Source organism: Micrasema longulum, unplaced genomic scaffold (assembly GCF_059751315.1).
Source record: "Micrasema longulum isolate JH-2025_06_02 unplaced genomic scaffold, ASM5975131v1 h1tg000072l, whole genome shotgun sequence".
NCBI lineage: Eukaryota > Metazoa > Arthropoda > Insecta > Trichoptera > Brachycentridae > Micrasema > Micrasema longulum.
The window spans coordinates 295474-319201 of record NW_028277279.1 but is presented as its reverse complement, the minus strand read 5'-3'; the positions used below and the strand labels follow the sequence as shown (position 1 = coordinate 319201).

The 23728-nt window shown below is 32.5% G+C and overlaps 1 protein-coding gene across 5 annotated transcripts in view; it reads left to right on the top strand.

The window, feature by feature from the left end:
• LOC148284972 (senecionine N-oxygenase-like) overlaps positions 1-23728 on the top strand; it is a 48218-nt gene that overhangs the window by 14496 nt on the left and 9994 nt on the right. For 2 of the 5 annotated variants that reach the window (XM_088231977.1, XM_088232014.1), the window contains exons 2-5: positions 12577-12781; positions 16460-16598; positions 18698-18869; positions 21695-21967. In XM_088231977.1, the coding sequence (XP_088088103.1) occupies positions 12588-12781; positions 16460-16598; positions 18698-18869; positions 21695-21967 (778 nt within the window). In that variant the 5' untranslated portion in view covers positions 12577-12587. Of the gene's footprint in view, positions 1-7187; positions 7395-12576; positions 12782-16459; positions 16599-18697; positions 18870-21694; positions 21968-23728 lie in introns of those variants that run through there. The other 3 variants (XM_088231995.1, XM_088231986.1, XM_088232004.1) reach the window with 3 other exon arrangements.

Sequence of the window (23728 nt, the reverse complement as noted above, 5' to 3'; positions counted from 1 at the left end):
AGTGAACATGATAAAAATGAAATAGGAATCAATTCATTAGTTACGTAAACCTTGAAGAAGAAGCTTGTTTGCTTTGAAACCGGTCGGTGGAGAAAAAAAAAAAAAAATTAGTGGTTAAAAACAATGTTGTTTTATTTATTTTATGTTAAATTATTTTATTTAATTTCCCATAATCGTTTCTACTAAACATTATTATCGAAAGTAAAAAAGAATGGTAAGCTGTGCATAATCGCTTATTTGGACGATTCTCCCTTACCTTACAGGCAAGAAGTACAGTACAATATTTATAATTCTAAGGTACAATACAAAATAATTTTTTAGTCCTTCAATTATGTTTTGTCTATAAAACACACGTGCGTATTTAAAGTTCACGTTTTGAAGTAGTCATCGTGATATTACATCCATCTTTATAAAAACGTCTCTGGGAATCCCATTCGAGGACCGATTAAATTTAATATGCAGTTATTATTGAAATTTACAAAAATCATCATCCTTGATAGCATACACCAGCGGTCGGCAACCAGTGGCCCTCGAGGCGTCTTGGTGCGGCCCGCAAGATTTTCGATATCATACGCAACGAAGTTGCATACGTATCTACTAAAGAAACCATTTTCCGAATCGCAAACCAGCAATATAAGAATCTGGAGTGAATTTTGTTTAGCAAAATACTGAATGAATAATGCATTATGACAACAAAACTGAATTAGAAAACGTTCATTTATTTCACACTTTATTTTATTTTATTTTATTTCATAGGAAAGCCAACAGACATTTATAAATTTATAAGATACAATTATACCATAAATACATACCATAAAGTCCAATTAAAGGCTTCCACATAATATTGTAATTGTTAATGTTGTCACATAAAAATTATACATAACATAAAATAACTAATCATACAAAACTTATAACATTACCAGAAATGTAAATGTAATACATAATATTCAAAATATATCTACTTTTGAATATTGGTCACACAGTTGCACATTATAATATATAATACAACTATAGCTGACCATACAGTGTATATTTATTATCCCTACATACAGAACTGCACATAACCTGCATAATAAAGGCTGCAGATTCAAGGCGCAACATCATAACTTGATTTTTTCGGAAATTTCACTTTTGAAGGAAGTTAAAGGTAAAGAATATATACATATAAGGGCGAGCATATTGCCTTAAAGCAATTTCTTCCTACCTACCCAAACCGTTCAGTTTGAGAAAATTACAAATACATGGACATATTGAATCTTACAATTTTATACAAAAATTAAAAACTAAGATTAACAAAATAAAAATATATAAAAAAAAATAACACCATACTACGAAGAGTGGAGAGGGGATGGGGAGGAAAGAAGAAGGGTGTCTCTAACATTAGTGGGTAGATTATTCCACAATCGAGCGGCTACTACTGTGAAAGAGGAGGCAAGAAAATTAGAGCGATGACAGGGTATTAAAAGGGTTCTCTCGTTACTAGAACGAAGAGATAGTCCGTGTTGTGAAAGAGGTTGGAAGAGCTCTCTCAGATAAACAGGCGAAGTGGGATTATTTAAAATATTGTGGAGAAGTGATAGAATGTGAATGTTTCTTCTGTGCCTGATACTGAGCCAGGTAGTTGCGTGCGATAGTCGGTTATGTGGTCAAATTTGCGAAGATCAAATATATAACGTATACAAATATTTTGCAATCGTTCTAACTTATCAAGTAATTCAGAATTAGCATCTGGATAACATACATCCGCATAGTCGAGGAGTGGAAGAAGAAACGTTTTAGTGATTCCAAAAAGATCACATGTGAAATTGGGCTTTTCGAAAACCTCTCCGCAATGGTTATCGATGGATGAATGGATACTTAGTTTTTTATGGGAGTTTACCTTCTTAAAACTACAAGGAGATAAAAAGGTTTGCTTAGCTAATAAATTAGAATGTTTTATAGTAGATACATTTGCGAGAAAACTTTTTTAATTCTGAATTACCGAAAAAGCAAACGTTGTTTTTGTCGATCAGATTCACATTAAACGCAACACTACGCGTCTCTACTTTATAAAATGCAAGCTTATGTATAAAGGGCCAAATCAGATGCTATTACAAAAATCTCATTGATTTTATTAACTACATTAAATGTCGAATAAATATATAACGAAAATTTTATTTTTAAAACAAAAGTACTCGTACACAAATATTCTAGGCTCTGACGGCTCCTGACAGAAAACATTGGCAGTGCATTTCTTTACATTTTGTCAACTTGTATATTAAATTCAATAATAAAATTACAATAGGATAGGTCTGACGTGATGCACGAGTAATAGTATGACAGCCCGCGCATCGGAACCTGGAACGCTTAATTCGCCTAACATTATACTCACGTTATAGATAACTAAATCAACTAAATTCGTACATAATATATTTATCATGTCATTACGCATGTTCAAAGTAACGTTACAAACGAACTTCAAATTTAAAATCTGCACATGCGTTGGCAATGCCCGTAGTATGCATATTATCTTCTCCTTCTAACGTACGATTCATTGGTATGAAGCGTTGTCTATCTCGCTCAAATCGCGACTTTAGGATATATGGTATATTTCATACTAATTCAGGGGAAAGGATTGTGCAAAACAGAATATGCACGGGGAAGATTGCGCAAGCGTAGACAAGATGAGAAAATCGTCCGCTAGAGTCGATCTCGCTAGATCTTTTGGTGCTAGTATTGAATATTATGATATTTATGAGTATAATGTTGCAACGCGGGGGTTAAGGGTCATAAGGGCGAAACTACAAAAACACAGTTTTGAGATAAATGATAAAACAGTTTTCAAAAAATAATACTGTCTTTTAAGGGTAACAAATAAAGAAAATAAAAAATACAGTTAATAGAGCATAAAATGTTTTAGAGACAAAAATATGAAACTACGCTTTCGTCTATATGACCCTAAATTGCGCTTACATTAGTAAATTAACAAAATGATGTAAAAGGCGTTTTATTCTTCTGACTTTAAACAAAACGCTTTATTTGTAGTTTCACACAAATTTATCTAGGTAACTACTTATCGGATGAGTTTCATCTTTTTGTCACTAACAGGATATTTTGTTTGTATATCAGATTAGTACTTAACACAAAACAGCATTTTTTATAGTTTCGCCCTTATGACCCTAAGCCCCCGAACGAATCCTTGTTTCTTTGTACCTATAACATATTTATTCAATTACTAATTTATTTACTGGTATTTTTACTTGAAAAAGCACTGCACTTATGCACATACTAAGGAACCGCCTCTGATTCTAGGAATACTGTTATAACATATGGCCCAAGTGCGGCCCGCACTGCAGGCTTATTCTGTCACAATTTCGTTTCGCAAGTTCGTTCGTTCACCATATATCCATCTCATTCTAACGCAATCAAAACCATATTTCGCACTCTCATACAATACGAATGCTACAGCATAAGGTTACCTATCCCCACATAACATATTTGGCCTTCTTGCAACAAAAGGTTGCCGACCCACGACATACACTAATGTTAGGGTACGATATACGATGTTAACATGCATTTACGTATGTTATAATGTATTTTGACTCATTAAGAGGATATTCAGAACCAGACAACTTTGATAAATAGGTATTTGAACATCGTTTTTCTGTCACTCTCTCGTAAATGCCTCCCCGAAAGGCATGGGTTACTTAGTTCGCAGTTTAAGTACTTCTGGGCCTCAATAATGAACGCTATCATCATATGTATATATCGAGACGGTAGACTTAACTTTTGTACTATCTGTATCTACCTCGGTATGCTCAACCTACTTGTCATCTCGACATCATATGATCGAAACAAGCCAATGAATTTTAAAACATAGAAAATAGTTCTCATTCAGATTTTAAATTTTAATAAAAAAAATCTGTGATAAAAAGTACTCACTTCAAAGCGATTGAGAGTCAGAATTCAAGCAAAAAATGCTAGCCTGAACATGATTTTTATACAACTTTTGACAATTACCAAGACGTTATGCTTAACGATCGTCTGTCTTTATCTACCGAGCGATTACAAAACCGGCTCCTTTAACGTCTCGATACGTACACTCCGGAAGATAGTAAAACAGATGGAAAAAATATAACAACTATTTTTTTTTACGGGTGGCAACTTTCTTACGCCTAGATACTATTATATGTTAATAGGGCAGAATCTAGCAACATTATTTTTTGTATCTAGCCACCTGTTTCTAAAACTAATAGTTATGTTAGAATTTGATTCGACTTCAAAATTTACTTGTGTCTCTCTCATATTTTTAATAGGCTTTTAAGAAAAAAAGTGCCAACCTCGATACGATTGAAATTTTAAGTAAATCGTAATTAAAGTGAAACAAAATATTTGTCACTTTAAATGCGTAGATAAACGTACCCGATTAATGAAAAATCCCAAACTTTCAAAATTTTCCTTCTTTTAAAAAACACGCACAATTCTGGATTCAAACTAAAGATATTAACTATTTTTTTCTATGATATGTTTTGTTGCCCTTTAATAATAAGAATATTTTTGTGTTTTTAAAAAAAAAAAAAAATGTTTTTTTTAAAAATTACTATGAAATAAAATAGTGCCTTATAATCTTTTACAGAATATTTTCTTTTCTCTTTCTTATATTACACAAAAATATTATACCTGTCTATTTATTATAGGAGCAAAAAATTCATAAACATTTCTCGTATTTTTTTGTTTAATATTTTTACTGTTAATATGTATTTCATTGCTATGTAATTATCCTTTATTTTTTTAACACTCTGTTTTACTTCTTATGTATGTTGTAAAAAAACAAAAAAAAATTAAAATAAATAATAAAATAAAGAAAAAACTCCGCGGGGAGCTGCCAATATTAACATATTACAACAGAGATGAAGAATATTTTAGAGAGGGTAATTTATTTATTTATTTTAAAGAAACAAACAGTCGACAGTGATATAATAACATTAAAAAAATACAGTTTAAAGACAGACCAGCAAAGTTTCTAAATAAAAATCATACACACTATTAAATTGTGTTACAACAAAAGGATGGGTTTATGTGTATTTGTAAGTATAGATATGTGTTTATGTGTATTAGTGTGAGAGTAAGTGTTCAGGAGGGTGCATCATAAAATAGTAAGTGGGATCGTATCGCAGCCAGAAATAATAAGTCTTAAATATATCAATAGATGAAAAAAAACATTATAGTTAGAGCAAGAACGATAGAGGAAAGAATGTTGTGCATAGTTAGTGCTACAGACTGGCAGATGAAATAAATACTTATTTCTTGTCACGCGAAAGAGGACATTAAGATTAATTTTGGAGAGTAGGTTAAAAGAGTCTACTTTATTATTAATAGAAGTAATATAGAAGTCTAGACATATTACCTTCTCCAAAATGATCTTTAAATTTGTTGTAATATGCAACAGCTCTCCAGGGAGTTGAATCCAGTCCTTGTCTACAAAAATTTGGACATAATCAAAATATTGCTGTTTTATAAGGGATTTTTATTCCAGATTTGAAAAAAAAATGTATTTTACCAAGCCAAGTATCGAAGGACATGCTTTTGTACTAATTAAGTTGTGACGTAAAGTGTCAAAAAATATTAAAACCGGTCTCATTTAAAGTTGAAGAAAACCACATACGTCGTTGTTATACGATTATGACGATATTATAGTCGTAACGGCGCGGCGCGCGGCGTCGGCGTTTCTTAGATTCAACAAGATTTGTTTTTGATATTAGCCAATAAGGGGAATTCCAGTACCTGTTGACTAACAAACGACTAACGCACGCAACAACGTGTGTGAAATTCTGATATTTATGTCCCATTACCTACTTGTTATTGCAGCTCATTTATGTACATATGTAAATAGTAGATTATAATAACCTAGCGCTCCCCAACATCACATCAATATTATGTAAACGCTTTAAGGAGAAAGAGGCGAATCTTTTTAAAATTAAAAAATACGATTCCTTCAACACCTTGAGTACCGGCCAAATACACATAGAATTTTCCCTGTGCCCGGCCCATTTTTGTAAAATTTCATACTTTTAAAGGGTTTCTCAAAAGTGTTATAATTATGAAAATACTGGGTTACATCAATTGAAACTTCTCAGATTTATTTGAAATAATTAAATAAGTCATTTTTGTATGATGGTTTTGCCAACATTGGCCTTTATGGAGAGCCACATTGCGCATCGCAATGTTCGCACAGATACAGGGCCTCACTCCTTTTTCTGTGCTTTGTATCCCGGCGCCGTGTAAACACGTGATTATAATAACCACGCGTTGTGTCCCGGTCCCGTGTTTTCATGTGGTTTACCAGCAGCGAAAAAGTACTAATAAAAGTCACTTGATGTCGATAAAATGCACTTTTTTAGACAGTTGAAATATAGATTTGAAATACTGTTTTCCAAATCAAGAATCTTCAAATAATTTGTGTAATCCGCAAGTTTAATCTAGGAGAAAAAACCCGCACTGGGGTTGATACATTCAAAATATAGTATGCTTATTTCTATGAAAAAATAAGCTGGAATAATCGGCTAGTTTCTTGGCTCACCGCTGGCGCTGGGCGCGCTTTGTTAAAATTTATATTTATATTAGGATGGAAATACAAACGGTGGAAATGATTTAAAATAAATTAATTTTATATTTGTTTTTCTGTAAATAAAGTTACAATAAAACATTATTATGGTTAGTCAAATATAATGGTAAGCTGTGCATAATCGCTTCTATACACTGGAATCTATACCAAATCATAGAGGAACATCAAATTATCAAGACGCTACTGGCAAAATCCTAACAATCCTAACACTCCTAACATGATCCCTAAAGCATGTCGATAGTTATTTGTGATTGAGCTACAGGCAATGACAAATAAAAGTATTTGTCACTAAAGTTTTGTCTGGCCTGAACCTAGCGCATGAGAGGCGGGATGGTCGATCGTTTGTAGTTGGAAGCGAAGCTGACTCGCGAAGACGTGTAAAAAATGCTTTGACATCCCCTTTCCCTTCTCTTAAATGTAATATGTTGATTTCTATTGATGTTCTAGAAGACTTACGAAGTGAAAAGCGATTCATGGGTAAATTTTTATTTTCAGTTCTTCGGTGTCACTTATCAACATGTTGAGAACCGCGCTAACGTCACGTGGTCAGACTTTTTAACTCAGACATTATCCTCAAATGTATCTATAAAACTTTATATCCATTTACTAGTTAATCCAGTCTTCGTTCGTCTAATTCGTGCGTCTAACTCGTGTTGCGAATTGTCAAATAATAGTAAGTGCTTAGTGTATTATACTATCGAAATATATCCAGGGCCCGTAGTACAACGAGCCGTTAAAATATTTATTGTGAAAGAGTCAGTGAGTTGAAAAAAATCTGTTTTAATAATTGGTAAGGTATCCAAAATACAAAAATTTGTTTGGATTAAATTCTACTTTTATTCTTAAAACGAGCTGAACCCGACAAGCTATTGCTAGATTTGAAAATATACTTTGAAATGAATACAATCGAAAGTTTGATATCAATGAGGAAGCTCAGTGTCTTTTTTTATTTTTTTATTTGTTAATAGACTATTAAACTAAGCCAAAAAAATTTTTTTTTTTTACATATCGTATTATCAGCGCTATGATTTTTAAAGTTTTGTAATCTGAAATAACTCCGCTTGTGACGTCAGAGGTTGTTCACTGTTAGTTCTTCCCATTGGCCCGTTTACGGTAAGCTAACCGGATATCCTTCACATCATTGTTTGGTTCATATGAACCAGTGACGTCAATCAAAGCAGTGCGTTTTTATTAAAATAGTTTTTATTATTTTTTTCGTACATTTTCAAGAAACTTTGCAGTACAATTAAAAATGCTTTAATTTTTACCGCGCGCAAGAAAACATTTTTGTTCCTCATTATTGTCCAAATAAAATATGTTCGTATACATTATTACTTTTGTGTTTCGGTTTATATAAATTGTGAGGACAGAGAATATTGATAAATAGCCCTGTAAATGCCTAGACTTCCATATTTCCCTATTTAAGGTATTCTCCATCCCTGCTGTAATTTGTTTACCTCTTAAACTCGCTAAGTCACTTTTACAGTGAAAATAATGTCATTTTTTAGCAAGAAAAATAATATAATTAACAAATTATTAACATATGGCAACAAAGATGAAGAACATTTTAGAGAAGGTGATATAGAAGTCTAGGCATCTACAGGACTTATGACCTGTCATTGGCTGGTTTATGTGGCCACTTTACACACTGTGTAGCGTTCACCATTCTGCCCATATGTAAACATATATATTCCTTCAGTTCTTTCATCTGTTGATGTTTGTTGAAGTTAAAGAGCTGAAACGTTAATTTATGCGGGTAGGATTCATCTAATTGAATCATTTCACCTACGTACTACTCAACGCCTGAAAGTTTTATTTGTTTCCATTTCTGTACTTCTTCATGGACCAGGTGTATATCAACAAGCTCTTTAAAATATATATACAGAAAATTAGATTATGTACAGGTTTTGGAAGACGATATTTTAAATTTTCTTCCATGAATTCACATTTTTGCACTGAAAATTTGAGTTTACTTTATAGACAATTGAAGATAGCTCTGTCATTTTTTAATGTATCTTGTCGGTAACCTTTAATGGAGCGTGTTTTAAATTAATTTTTGTATGCATATTGAATTTTTCAAACGGAAAACTTAATTTTACTTACACAACAGAAAATAAATTACCACGTTAAGAGTTAACTTCTGGCATTGATTTATTGCAAAAAAGAGGGAAAACGTTGCGGAGAAGGTAATTTGTTTCTAGAAAAGGCGGGACTAGTCTTGTCTACAAATATTTCGACATACTCAAAATACTACCAGGATTGTAAGGTTATATTACCTAATCATTAGGACTTGTACTAAGTATAACTCTGATATAACAAAAACTCTTTTAAATTTTCATTGTAATACGGGCCCTTGTGGGTACGAAATTGTCAAAGAATGTTTTCCTAGTGTCCAGGCGGACAAAGAATACAGTTCTGCATGTGGAATATAACCAGCGTCTTGGACGAATGTTCTCGACTCTATGGATACTCTCGGGTAAAAATCCCGAAGCGGATATTAAGTGGTGATATGTCTGCTCCGTTTATTGGCTGGCAGTTTCGCCTACCATGCTTGAGGTCCCGGGTTCGAGTCCTGCCAGGGTAGACGTAAAATATTAGTTTGAAAGGTGATTTGATTTGATAAAGGTAGACATGAGATAATTGTTTTAAATGTGTTTTTAACGTGTAATATTTCACTGTCCTTGGACTGTCACTTGAACCGTACGACTAATCACCTTAAAACATCCAATGCAGGGCCGTATGTATCACTTGGTTCGAATAAGGATATAATGATGACAAATATTACCTATAAATAGGAAACCCACCCTGGCTCACCCCTTCCATCCAACCCTATCAGTACCTAAGTACTAATCTGCATAATAAATTTGGTTTGGTGGATATTTTTTATTTTTTATTTATAAATTTATTGCCTAAATAAGTACATATTAATTTAATACCTGTGAATCTATATAAAAGTAGGGAATGACAAAATGAATACGGAGCGTCCTCTGATTAGGATAGTCTCCATCTAACATGGCTCAGCCTGTTCTAAGATGGAGATTCTTCATATTTTGAAGTATAAGTAGTTCTATACTAAAATAACAATAACAGAAAAAAACTAAAACTACTTAATTATAAATGCATAGCTAATCAATTGTAAGAACTAAATAATCATTATTATATAAATTAATATAAAGTATATATATGTGCTAAGAATACACAATGTTACTTAAACACAATAATATAGTAAGGAGTACAATAAAAAACTATTATAAAGTAATTTCATACATAAGAATATAAATAATATGTGTATCAATTAAATGGAGCTATGCAGAAAGCCAAAGGAGGCCAAAGCTCGATATGGGCTGTAGCGCCATCAGAGAGAGAGAGAGAGAGAGAGAGAGATGCAGCAAGCAGCCAGCCATAGAAAAGTGAAACTGAGATAATACCACCTTTGTGGAAAGATGAATAATCAAATTTACACACAAAATGTAATGTTTCTGACTTTAACTAATGAAAACAATAGTTTTTTTTAAATATTACTAACAAGAATCTAATTAAATATGTATTTGACCAGTTTTAATGATTTTTTAAGTACCGTCAAATTTTTGTAGTGCAGTGGGTGTTTTCTGCAAATTAAGAAATGCCGTTTTTGTGATCTACACCATTTTCAGAAGTTGATTAATACAGTTTTTAAAAAAAAATAAAAGTGGTCTTGCTGTTTTGGGAAGAACATAGAATTGACCTTACTGCACCCGACAACATTAATATCTCATTTTTTTAAAATTGTAGACTGGCTGCTTTCTACATAACGAGTTCAATTATATAAAGTAATCGTTTCTTAATCTAGATATATTTTTTAAAAAAATATTCGCTACACTATTTATATGTGCGGTCATTTTTCTTTTCAAGTTTGATTTACACCTGGTCATGGGTAATTCAGAATACCTGAAATTTTATTAGTATGTAGTACCTACATAAATTAAACTTCTATGATTTTGCTAGCAGCAAAGAAGACCTTCAATTCTTGGTAACAAAAGTCTACGAGGTATGCAAGAAAAGCGATTTGCTTATGAATGTTAATAAATAGAAAGTGATGGTTTTTGAAAGGGATGAAAATATAACTAAATGTGAGATCAGCGTGAACGGAAATATTCTGAATCAGGTAGAAGAATTTGTGTACCTGGGAAGTATATTTACTAGGGACGGAAAGGCCGATAAAGATATTGAAAGGAGGGTGAGTGCCGGGAACAGGGTGAACGGTGCACTAAAATCTACTTTGGCAAACAAATGTTTATCGCAGGAGGCTAAACTAGCAGTTCACAACGGAGTTCTAGTTCCAACTCTAATGCATGGGAGCGAAGTATGGAATTGGAAAAATAATGATGAAAGTAGGTTGGATGCTGTCGAAATGCGATCCCTCAGGCAAATGTGTGGTAAAACGATGTATGATAGGTGCACAAATGTCGAGATCCGTGAAGTGTGTAAGGCTGAGACATGCATTATTGACAGAATTAAGAAAGGGGTGCTGCGTTGGTTTGGACATGTAGAGCGAATGGACAGCGAAAGAACGAATAAAGGGATCTACGATGCAAATGTTGATGGATGCAGAAAACGAGGAAGACCGAGAAAGACATGGCACGATCAAGTCCATCAAATACTTGAAGATGGACATGTCAAAAGTAGGAATAATCGGCGTGCGTGCATGAGAAGATGTATGAATGTAGAGGAAGCGAGGTCTGTATGCCAAGATAGAGTGTTATGGCGTTCTATCCTCTCTGCCCAATCCTACGGGGAAACGGCGTGATAGTTTGTTGTTGTTGTTGTTGATTTTTGCACAGCGACATTTATTAAATCATATCGGGATTTGATAAACACGGTACCTTCTAAATAGTATGTACACGTGCTAACAACTACAATACTGATAACGAACATTAATTATATTTTTTAAGGTTTTGAGCACAAAAATATTATTTGTATTAAGTAATAATTACTGTTTGTTGAAACAAACTAGTGACTAATTAATTGTATCTATTTGTAGTCCTGTGGTATTTTCAAATACGGATAATTTGCTCATTTCGACAATATGTTTACATAGTTAGCAATTATCAGATCTTATTACGCAAATATTCGTCATGGTGATAATTGATTAGTAATATGTGTCAGGATGTGGTCTGATAGTTTTGTGGGTTTCTCTCGATGGAAGATATTTAACTTGATTTTTTGAACAGATAACACATGTTGAAGCTTCATCCAACCTCTATTCTAGAGTAATAACAGTAATAACAAACAGTATTTCAAAAGAGAAATCAAATTTGTCAGAAGAAAATTAGGATAGGACAAATGAAAAGAATATTTGAACGACGCGTGACGTGAAATATACGTCATACCATTCTTACACAATATTTTGAGTTTGTCCAAATTTTTATAGACAAGGACTGGATTAAACTCTGGACTGGACTGATAAATTCACCTGGTCCATAAAGAAGTATAGAAATTGAAAAACAAAAATTTCTGGCGTTGCCTAGTATGATGGTAAAATAATTCAATCACATGAAGCTTACCCACATAAATAAAGGTTTCAGCTTTTTAATTTCACAAACATCAACAGATGGAAGAATTAAAGGAATATAGATGTTCAAATATGGGCAGAATGGTAAATGTTACACCGCGTGTAAAGTGGCCACTTAAACTAGCCAATGACAGATCATAAGCCCTGTAGATGCCTGTACTTCTATATTTATTTCTCTAAAAAGTTCTTCATCTCTGTTGTAATCTGTTAATCTCCTTCTTAATTAATTCCTGTCCTCAGCGGTTCATTCCAACTGAATATGCGTAATATTAATTTGTAACTATTTATGAAACAAATGTTTTGTGTCATTTGCCATTTTTTGTTATTGTAACGTGTCTCATAATGAGTTCTATGAGTATAATTAATGAATCCACCCACGTTTTTATCAAAATAAATAAGTAATTTAAATGTGGTTTTTCAGCCAAAGCCAGAATGAGGGTTGCCATAATTGGATCCGGAGTTGCCGGGATGGTTTCCACCCACTTCTTGAAGAAGGAGTTCCCAGAAGCCACGATAATAGTGTTCGAAGTCACAGATAACATTGGTGGAACTTGGAACTACAAGGACGGTACTGGAGACGGAGAATTCGAACTTCCTTCGATGACAAGCATGTACAAAAATCTCAGGTAAATTCATTTTCTTTCCTCAGTCATTTGAACTTAGACCATTATTTGTGGTGATTTGTAGTGAGAACAGAGAAAAGCTAAACTGGCTGTGCACAACGGAGTTTTAGTCCCAACACTTATGTATGGAAGTGAAACATGGAACTGGCTGAGGAAGGAGGAAAGCCGAGTGAACGCGGTTAAAATGCAATCTCATAGACGAATGTGTGGGAAATCAATGTTAAATCAGGCGAGAGTGTAAATCTGAGTCAAGAAGAAAGGATCTCTGAGATGGTTTGGTCACGTAGAACGAATGGACGACGAAAGAATGGTAAAACAAGTGTATTTGGCGAAAATGAACGGCAACATGATACGAGGACGACCAGGGAAGACGTGGCATGATCAGATAAACAGACAGAACCGAAGGGCATGTATGATAAGATGTATGAATTTGGAAGAAGCTAGGAATGTATGCCAGGATAGAGTTGTGTGGCGGTCCATTCTCTCTGCCTACCCTTACGGGGAAATGGCGTGATGGTAGTAGTAGTAGTAACAGAGAAAAGAAACTTAAAAGAATAAAGCAAAACCATATTTTTTTTTTTTTAACTTTATGTTTATGTTTTTATTTTAATTTTATTTTTTTATAATTTAATTTTAATTTAACTCAATATTTATTTTATTAATGCACACGGCACAAAAACCTTTTATAAAAATTAACATATTATGATATACATAAAACATAAGTGTTCTATCACAAAACTATAAAATCACACCAAATAAATATATTTTTACATATTACACATTAAAAAAAATATTCTAATATATTTTACTACATTGTAATACTATGCGTCACATTATCCTTAACATATTTCGGTAAATAAAAATAAAGATAACGCAGTAAATTCGAAATAGCCAAAATCATAAATTTTTAATTTGTTGATACGTTTTTATTTTTTAAAATTTTATTGGGTAAACAAAGAGTATGCACACAAATATTGTATTTTTTTTTGTAAATCTTACACTTATGTAGGACACTCATGCACACTCACACACTAAAAAAATTCAGGAAACGTCTGGGAAGTTCTTTAAACTGTTAAGTATATATATAGTGGAATTTAATATGGAATGAGAGAAGAATATAATAATATATTTGTTTCTTATTTTTCAAAGTGGTTTTTTTTCTTATTCGGATAACCAACAGCTACATTTATAACAATAAATATAAACAACATAACAAACAACATTTGGCCCATTTCAGGTTTTCTCAAAAAACACCACAGTAAGTCAAAATATATTCTCAAACATAAAATAAAAAATTATCTAAATCTAAAAGAAAACTCTAAATATTGTTGACAAATCCACCTGGTCCATGAAGAAGTAAAGAAATCGTAAAAAAAATATGTTCAGGCGTTGCCTAGAATGTAGGTGAAATAATTCAATTATATGAATCTCACCCGCATAAATAAAGATTTCAGCTCTTTAACTTCACAAACATCAACATATGAAAAAAATGAAGTAATTTAGATGTTTAATAATGGGCAGAATAGTGAATGTTACACAGTGTAAAGTGGCAACTTAAACCAGCCAATGATAGGTCATCAGTCCTGGACTTATCAGCCTAGACTTCATTATTACCATCTCTAAAATGTTCTTAATCTCTGTTGTAATATGTTAATATTAACAGCTTTCCAGGGATTTGAATCCAGTCCTTGTGTAGACAAACTCAAAATATTGTTGATTCCTCTTTTATGTTGTAAATTTAATTTATTGTTGTTTCTATTTATTTATTTATTTTATTAGGTAAATAAACAGTATGTACACATATATTGCCAATTTCTTTGTATATTAGTGTAAGAAACTCATGCACACACCAAAAAAAATGTTTACACTTAATACAATAATTTAAATTATGTTAAATTTAACAAATGTAAAGGAAAATAAATGGGATTTTTGACCTAAATTTACATACATTGTCATAAAAAATATCAGCCTTGGTAAATCAGTACTATTGCAATGTCTTTATATTATACAAACCTTTTTCTAACACCTCAGGGGTTCACAAAAATTAAAATAATAATAATAAACCCATTTAAAATACTTGAAAAAAAATGGAAAAATCTAGTAATACGTATTTGTACATTTTTAATAGCAAGTTTAAACTTGATTTGGCTAGTGTGAAAAATGTTAATACAACTGATCTGGTTCCCTAGACTATGCAATCTTGGAGTAGGTGAATTGACAGCATAATTTGTGGCAGAAATTTGAAATTAAAATGGCACATTATGTCTAGTAGTCATAACAGGCATTCGGAATTGAATCATATTAAGCAAGTCAGGAGAGTCCAACATATCATTTACTATCTCCAAGAGAAACATTAAATCCCTCAATTTCCTTCTTCTGGATAAACATTCCAAATCAACTGTATTTATTAATAAGTCATAGCTTAAAAATTAAAAAAGAATAGACAGCTTATAATTAAGAAAGCGTAAAAACTTCCTCTGCACTCTCAAAGTTTAATGAATAAACTCCATTAAATAGGCACCAGATACTTGAATTGTCATCAAGTAGGATTTTTACAAGTAAAACATACAAAGTCTTGAAAGATAATATTGATTTAAAATATTTGACCGTTCTTAAAATATATCCTACTGATTTCATTGCTCTATTCACAACCTTATTAAAATTGTGTGAAAATGACTGTATTTGATCAAATTTAATATCTAGATCCTTGATTTCAGATACTCTTTGTAAAACATGTTAATTTATAATATACCTACTCAAATAAGATATGATATTTTTTTCTTGCAAAAAGTTATGGATTTACATTTGCCAATATTTAAGTGCAATAAGTTGTTACAACACCATTCAAACAATTTATTTAGGTTTGTTTGAAAAACATAACAATTATACATAGTAAAAATGATTATAAATATCTTGATGTCATCAGACAACATGAGAAATTCAACGCCGTGCTTGTTATATCATTAATAAATAAGAAAATAAAATTGGTCCTGGATTGAGCCCTGAGGTACTCCGCTTAGTGTTTTGAATTGATCGGAATCAAAACAATATGTTACATTAAGGAAGTGAGGTAACGAAATTGGACTGGTGGGAATGAAAGAATGAGAGAGAACGAGGAGAAGGGATAATTTTTTTAAGTGTTAATTTTTTTTCAACTGATTGGTGGTCGATATTTTGTTATGTTCTCAATGTAAATAAAAAATAAATAAATGAAATGGTGACAGTTAAATTTGATTCAGTGATCTCATTAAACAACACAAATTGTTGTCATAATTTAGATATTTGTTGGCAGACCTAAGAATTCTAGGCAAGGCCGAGAGAAAACATAATGAGTACTATGGTTTTCAGAATGTTAAAGTAAATTTTATTTCAGATTTCTTGTTTTATATTTTTATTGAGGTAAGAAGGTCGCCAGGATCCTCCTCCACCCGCTTTTACTGGTTTTCTGGAGATATTTATGTACGCCAGTCACCGTTGTCACCAAGTCAGTGCATCTCGTTGGACCCCAACAGGATCGAGATTTTTCTATCCCTGCCCACACAACTAATTTCTCCACTATTTCTGTTCATGTTGTTACGTCGATTTGACCAAAATATCCAAGAACACACATTTACCCGTCGAAAAAAGACACTATTCAATCTCTGTCTGTCTGTAAAATTGATTTATTATTCATAATTTCAGGACTAATCTTCCTAAAGAAATAATGGCGTTTTCTGACTTTCCCATTCCTGAGTCCTATAGAACATTTATGAGCGATGAAGAGTATTTAACCTATCTTCATGACTATGCGAAACACTTCGACCTGGCGAAACATGTGAAGGTTTGTCTCTTTTATTTATTTTATTTACACACAGAGATTCAGAATAGCACCCCTGGAGTAAATTAATTTCATCCCCGTAATAGAGACGGCAAGAAAAAAGTACACGACCTATAAAAGAACTACAGGACGTAGTAACATAATTCAGTTCGGTTCAGTGCCACATTATCATGTATTATTTTTAGCTTGTAATAAATACACATCAAATATCAACATAGTTTTTTCTGTTATTTCCAACTGGCGAAGAAGCTCATAATTAAGGCTATTTTCTACCTTATTATAAAGAACTAAAGAACTTGGTTTTATTATTAATATTTAAAGTATTAATTTTGTGGTCTAACATTTAAATTAACTTCTTGGCGACTTAATAATGTCTATCGGTTTTGAAACGTACCCGTATCTTCGTCAGGATACTATTTACTTTTTTTCCTCTTCTTCTTCAGCCCTATTTTCTTGACTGCTAGATAAAGACCTTTTCCAAACGTCTCCATTCCTTCCCATAACCCGCTTTCATAATCCTTGTTTTACCGGCTATCGAGGCAATGCCCCTTTTCTGTGACCTTCCAAAACTTCTTTTGTTTGCCCATGGTCTCCACTTTATTATTCTGGGTGACCACCTGCCATCGTTTTGCCTCGCCAAATGCCTTACCCACTGCCATTTTAATTTTGCTGCACGGTTCATGATATCCACGAATCCGGTTCGGCGCCTTATTTATTCGTTTCTTATTCTTTCTCTTAGACATAAAGCGGGCATTTGTCTTTCCATAGATCGTTGCGTGCATTTTAATTTCTGGCTACTTTTCTGTGTTACAGACATGGTTTCTAGTCCGAATATCGTCACCGGCAATAAACATGATTCATAGACTTGTTTTTTTAAGCATACTGGGACTATTTTCAAAAATATATTTTAGTTTGCCGAAAGCAGCCCAACTTAGCCATATTCTTCTTAGCAACTCCGCTGTCCGGTTATCTTTACCAAGTTTGACTGTGTGTTCTAAATATATGTATTCATCAACCACATTGATTTTATTATTGTTAACGAAAATGTCTCTCTTTGTTGGACTAATAATCTTTGTTTTATGAATACTAATTTCCAAACCAATCCTTTTTGAAGCCTTATGCCGTTCCATAATCATTTCGCTTAGTTCATCCATGTCTTTACTTATGACTACTATGTAATCTGCGAATCTGCGAATCTGCGAATCTGCAAATCTGGAGTGACTCAAGTACATGCCATCGATCTTTACACCCTTGTTTTTACAATTGAAGGTTTTAAATACACCCTTCAAGGCTAGTGTAAAGAGCTTTGGAGATATTGTGTCCCCATGTCTGACAACTTTCTCTATTTTGATTTTATCAATTTTTGTATCCTCATTAATCTGCAATACTATTTACGCTAACATGCTATTCCCACCTTTACGATATTAGTAGTTGCACAAAAATATAAAAGCGATGTGCTGATAGGACACGTGTTATTAGTAGCTGATACCAATGTGAACTGATTCTTAGAGAGAACTAATTCTTGGAGAACTTAGTTTTAGTCAAGTTAGTGTGACAATGTCATCATAAGATAAGTTCAGTATTTTTTAAATGTTTTTTATTTAACAATAGACTATCAAACTATGAAGTTTTTTTATGTACCGTATTAGGTATCAGCGCTGTGATTTTTTAAAGGTATATGATTTTGAAATTACTCCACCTGTGACGTCTCAAGTTTTTTTCAATAAGTTTTCCTGATTCATGGGTTGGCTTCTCGGTTACCGAAAATGTAACACTATAGTCTGCCATTGGTCGATTTTGAAGAACTTGTGACGTTGGTCAAAGTGGTTCTTTTTAATACAAATCATTTTTATTAAGTTTTGCGTACTTTTTGAGAAACTTCGCCATACAATTAAATGCTGTAATTTTAACCTCGCATAAGAAAACCTTTTTGTATAATTATTTTTGTATACGTATTTCCCGTTGCACTGAACTTCCTCATTAATTAAAAAACTTCGTGGAAAAGAAAAACAATGTTTCTTTTAATATATTTATTTCATTATTTTCTATGATTAAAGTCATATTAACAATATTAAGATAGTAATTATTGTGTTTGCTTGCAGTATCGCCACTTAGTGACGTCAGTGAAGGTGATAGACGAGGGTTGGGAGGTGGGGTATCGAGACTTGAGGGGAGGAAGGACCTTAGCACAGAAGTTCGACTATGTGTATGTTTGTAATGGACACTACAACCGGGCATTTGTCCCAGAATACAAGGGGCAAAATATCTTTAGAGGTAACAGTTTATTAATGTTTTGATAAATAACTATATCGCACCTGGGCTGGTATTCTGAACGGAATTGCGCTCGAAAGGATCGCTTTGTTTTTGGGTTCAGAATACGACCCCTGCAGTTTAATTCCAAGTTCGCGATAATTTAACGAAAGCCCGTGTTAACATAATACGGATTTGAATTTACGTTCGAAGTAAAGCGCGGCCGTGTTAATTTCAGCGTTAACTTGCGATAGCACGGACTCAGAATCAGACCGCTGGGCTGGTTTTCCAAACGCTCTCGCGGCCGTATTATCTCGCGTATTTACATACAAAATACACGAGAATTGATTAATTTGATTGTAAAAAAATAACATTTAAAATGCGCGTATTAAAACATACTTTTTTGTCTTATACTAAGTTTCAATAATAAGGTCATATTTAATTTAATTTAATTTAATTTAATTTAATTTTATTTTATTTTATTTTATTTTATTTTATTTTATTTTATTTTATTTTATTTTATTTTATTTTATTTTATTTTATTTTATTTTATTTTATTTTATTTTATTTTATTTTATTTTATTTTATTTTATTTTATTTTATTTTATTTTATTTTATTTTATTTTATTTTATTTTATTTTATTTTATTTTATTTTATTTTATTTTATTTTATTTTATTTTATTTTATTTTATTTTATTTTATTTTATTTTATTTTATTTTATTTTATTTTATTTTATTTTATTTTATTTTATTTTATTTTATTTTATTTTATTTTATTTTATTTTATTTTATTTTATTTTATTTTATTTTATTTTATCTGAAACTCTTAATATTTTATATATATTTATATTTTTGACACTTGTGCAATAATATTTACACACATGTCCACCCTCATTCCAATATAATGTTGTTTTGTTATATTTTTATTACATGTATTACTGTTGATATTCACAATAAATAAAAAAATAAAAGAGAAAAACTGTTTTCTCGTGCCGCAAGAGCGGTTTAGAATAGCACCCCTGGGGTGGTTTCTTGAATCTTCTCTACCTCTTAGAGAGTGGTTAATTTGGGGTTAACCCCTGCCGTGCTATTTTGAACCACTCTCGCGGCCGTAGAAAACACATTTTGTATCTAAATACGCGAGATAAAAGCCTTTTATACGAAAACGTTTGGAATATCACACTTGAGCTATTCCGAATGCTATCGCGGGCCTAGAGAGCGCTTTTTTTAGCGCGTATTTACGTACTTAATGCGCGCTAACAAAGCGTTCCCTGCGCTAGCGATAGCGTTCAGAAACCAGCTTTGATCGATATAATAGCACTAGTCTAAAATGGTTATTTTTGAGTCAATTATTAAAAATATTAAGGTGCCTTTAATAGGAAAAATGACAATTTGTAACTTTTTATTTAATTTATCCTAACTTCACAAATAAATCCATTCGTTTCATGACTATAAAATATAAATAAGACATTAGTTTTTCACACGCGCTATCAGCAAACTGCCATTAATTTGCAAAAAAGGGCACAACTTATAATTCATTCACTAGTATCATCTAATTTTAAATGTTTTCAGAAAAAAACAATGGTATGATTGGTTTATTCAAAATGGTGTACATAGATGAATAAAATGACTAATCATTAAAAAAGGTCAAAACGTCTTGATCAAAGACCTTAACAACTCTTGATCTTTTTGACTTCAAAGTTTTATGTTACTATCCTCGGTCTTACATCTTCAAATGAGGCAGCAGTAAGTAAGCCGCGGTGTAAACAAATGAAAGTAAAAACTGAAAGAAATCATACAAAAATGGACTTTTTGAATACGTGTCACCATTTATTGTGTACAGCAGAGCCTCCGTTGAATACGATAATTATAATATAGACGACAGAAAAAAAAAGTATTAATTAATATCCGATTGATTAATAATATTTTCACTAGCGTACTAATAAAATCATTATGATTTATCGAAACTTTTCAGTTAATTACTATGATTTTTTTTTCGTTAAAATATTCATGTTATTTAGAATAATTTGTTTAATGCTTTCAATGCACTATGCAACTATGTGCAACTATGTGCAACTAATTAAATGTAGTAAATTTGTATTTAATCCTTAATCTAATTTTCCTCACTCTGATGATGATAGGGTATGTTAGTTCATTAGCTTGTTTGTAAACCCAAAGAAACAAGTTCGATCAGAGAAACCAGAGCCGTCACTACCCCTCCATTGACCATTCTGTTACAGTTCATACAGATCAACCTTTTCACGTTTACTGCCAACAATACTGCCAACTGCCAACAGGCCGGCTTCTTTTGAAGAGTTTTAAGTGGTTTCCTCTTCACGTCAGCAAATGCTTAGAAGTTCCTGATTAGCCCACATTAATATATCCCTCGTGATCCCAATAGCTTAGATAAATTTTAAGATATTTAATTGCAGAAAAATCCACTTTTTGAAATATAAACCTTGTATACTATAAGCAACTTAAATAATAAAGCAACTCCAATATAAACCGGCGGCCTCCGTGGTGTAGTGGTCAAGACGCTTGACTCACGCATGGAAGGTTCCGGGCTCGATTCCCGGTGAGAACACAAAAAAATATAAATCAAATGTGATTTTTCTCAAGCCTGGGAGTTCCGTGATATAATTCACCACTGTAATTGGGTCTCCTGGCCTGTTGTGGTGCAAAAAAAAAACCTTTTCACGTTATTTCGATTGTTTCAAAAACATCCATAAATCCATTATATTCCCAGAAGAATATTTTACAAGACGAGAACCTGGCATCAACATATTCGAAACCTGGCATCATCCTAGTTAGGAATTAGCCAATAATTATGATACAATAATCATTCCAGGAGGGCAAGTGCATAGCCACGACTACAGGAAGCCGGAGTACTATAAAGACAAGACTGTCCTGATAGTCGGTGCTGGTCCATCAGCGCAGGATATCTCCATCGACGTGGCCAGATGCTGCAAGAAGCTGTACATGGCGCATCATAGTCCCAAGTTCCCGTCTCCATATCCTAAACACTTTGAGCAGAGACCCGACATCAAAGAGCTGACGGCCACTTCGGTCATATTCTCGGACGATACCTTGGAAGACATTGACGAGGTCTTATACTGCACAGGTATTGTGAACTGCTTTTAAAAAAATATTGCTCGTATCATCATCGTCAAGCCCTGATCCGCACTAAATGGTGTAAAGGGTACTGTATTGGAAAAGTACATACACTATGTCTCGACTATGCGTTACAGTAAGGTGATCAGTCTTATGCTTCAGAAAGCAGTCTAGGCACCGTGAAATGTTGCAGTGTTTTTTTTACAAAAAAAATAAATATTAATATATTTATACATTTTTACAGTTTTAACATATCAATTTTCATATTTTTACTAAAACTAAGATCCACCAAGCCACTTGCTGTAGCTTGTTGGTGAAGATTATACAGGGTGTTTTTTAAACCCTGACACATCCGAAACCACGATGATCAGTATGAGCAAGAAGACGCATATTTAAAACGAAAAACTTTTTAAAAATAAAATATTTAAAAAAAACAAATGGTCGCTTACTTCTGCAGGGGAGAAGCGAGGGGAGCGCGGCCGTGCGGTTGACGGTGTATCAGACTCCCCCCTCCCCATCCCCGTTTCTCCCATGCAGAAGTAAGCAACCATTTGTTTTTTTCTATATTGTATTTTTTAAGACTTTAGTCGTTCTCAAAATTTATTTTAATGTGCCAATATGTCTTCTTGCTCATACTGATCATCGTGGTTTCGGATGTGAGAGGGTTTAAAGAACACCCTGTATTAATACTAACTTATATAATACTATCTACATTTATACAAACAATTAACATATATAATTAACAGCCGGAAAGGTCAGAATATACATGTATGTAAAAAAAAAAAAATAATGATATTTTTTTAAATACAAGAAAAATTATGAAAAATTAAATTTTTTACACAAAAGCAACTATTCACATATATCGAGTAGACACTCTCTCATTTTACTCATGTTAATACATTTTAATAATGTCCTCTGGGGCCTATAAAATAATGGGATGCCAAAAGAGTTTTCTTTATATCCGAGTCGCAAATAGTGTATAAATAAGAGGTGTACGATTTGTTTTTTAAATGTATCTCAAATATTTCATTTAAATTATTTATTGCCAATTCTTGATGGAATTCTATTGTAATGATGTAATTACGTTAAGTTATTAATTTAAAAAAATACTTGGTACACTTCCACTTATTTATTTTGACCAATTAGCGCTTTCACCCTCTAATGGGCATCTTCAGACTGGTGAATATTATACAGTGTAAGGGTAATTTATATAAAACTAAATATTATCTTAAGTGTAGGTACATTTAAAAATAAGTTGAAAAAGATACAATACGCAATATTGCAATGGAACAGAGTGAGACAAATTATTGAAACATGTGTTGGCGGCGGTGTACTTTAAGAAAATATTCTATTATCTAAAATATATTTATTGTTTTATTACAATGTACAGGGTCTAACTAAGGGGGCTAATAAGGGTGAGTTTTTAAATTCTATCTGTTGATTTATTAAAATTCTATCGCTATTATTTTTTATCCTATTTATTTCTAAGTATTTTTCTTAGTATTTTTTAAATTAATAACTTATATGTAAATATAAGTTATTACATCAGTATCTCAAATAGTTTAGATATTTCAAAGCTTATTGATATCAGTATTGTTGAGGATTGGACGAGGTGTGAAGAATACCTCGTCCTAGGAAGAGGAAAATTTAGAGTGGCCTGTATTGTTGGGGAAGGAAAGTTGCGCAACTCCACTAACCTGATGATGATGAGGCTTGACGTGTGCTGGAACCTGACTGGTGAAGCTGGCGGTCGTGAGACGCTGGCACAGAT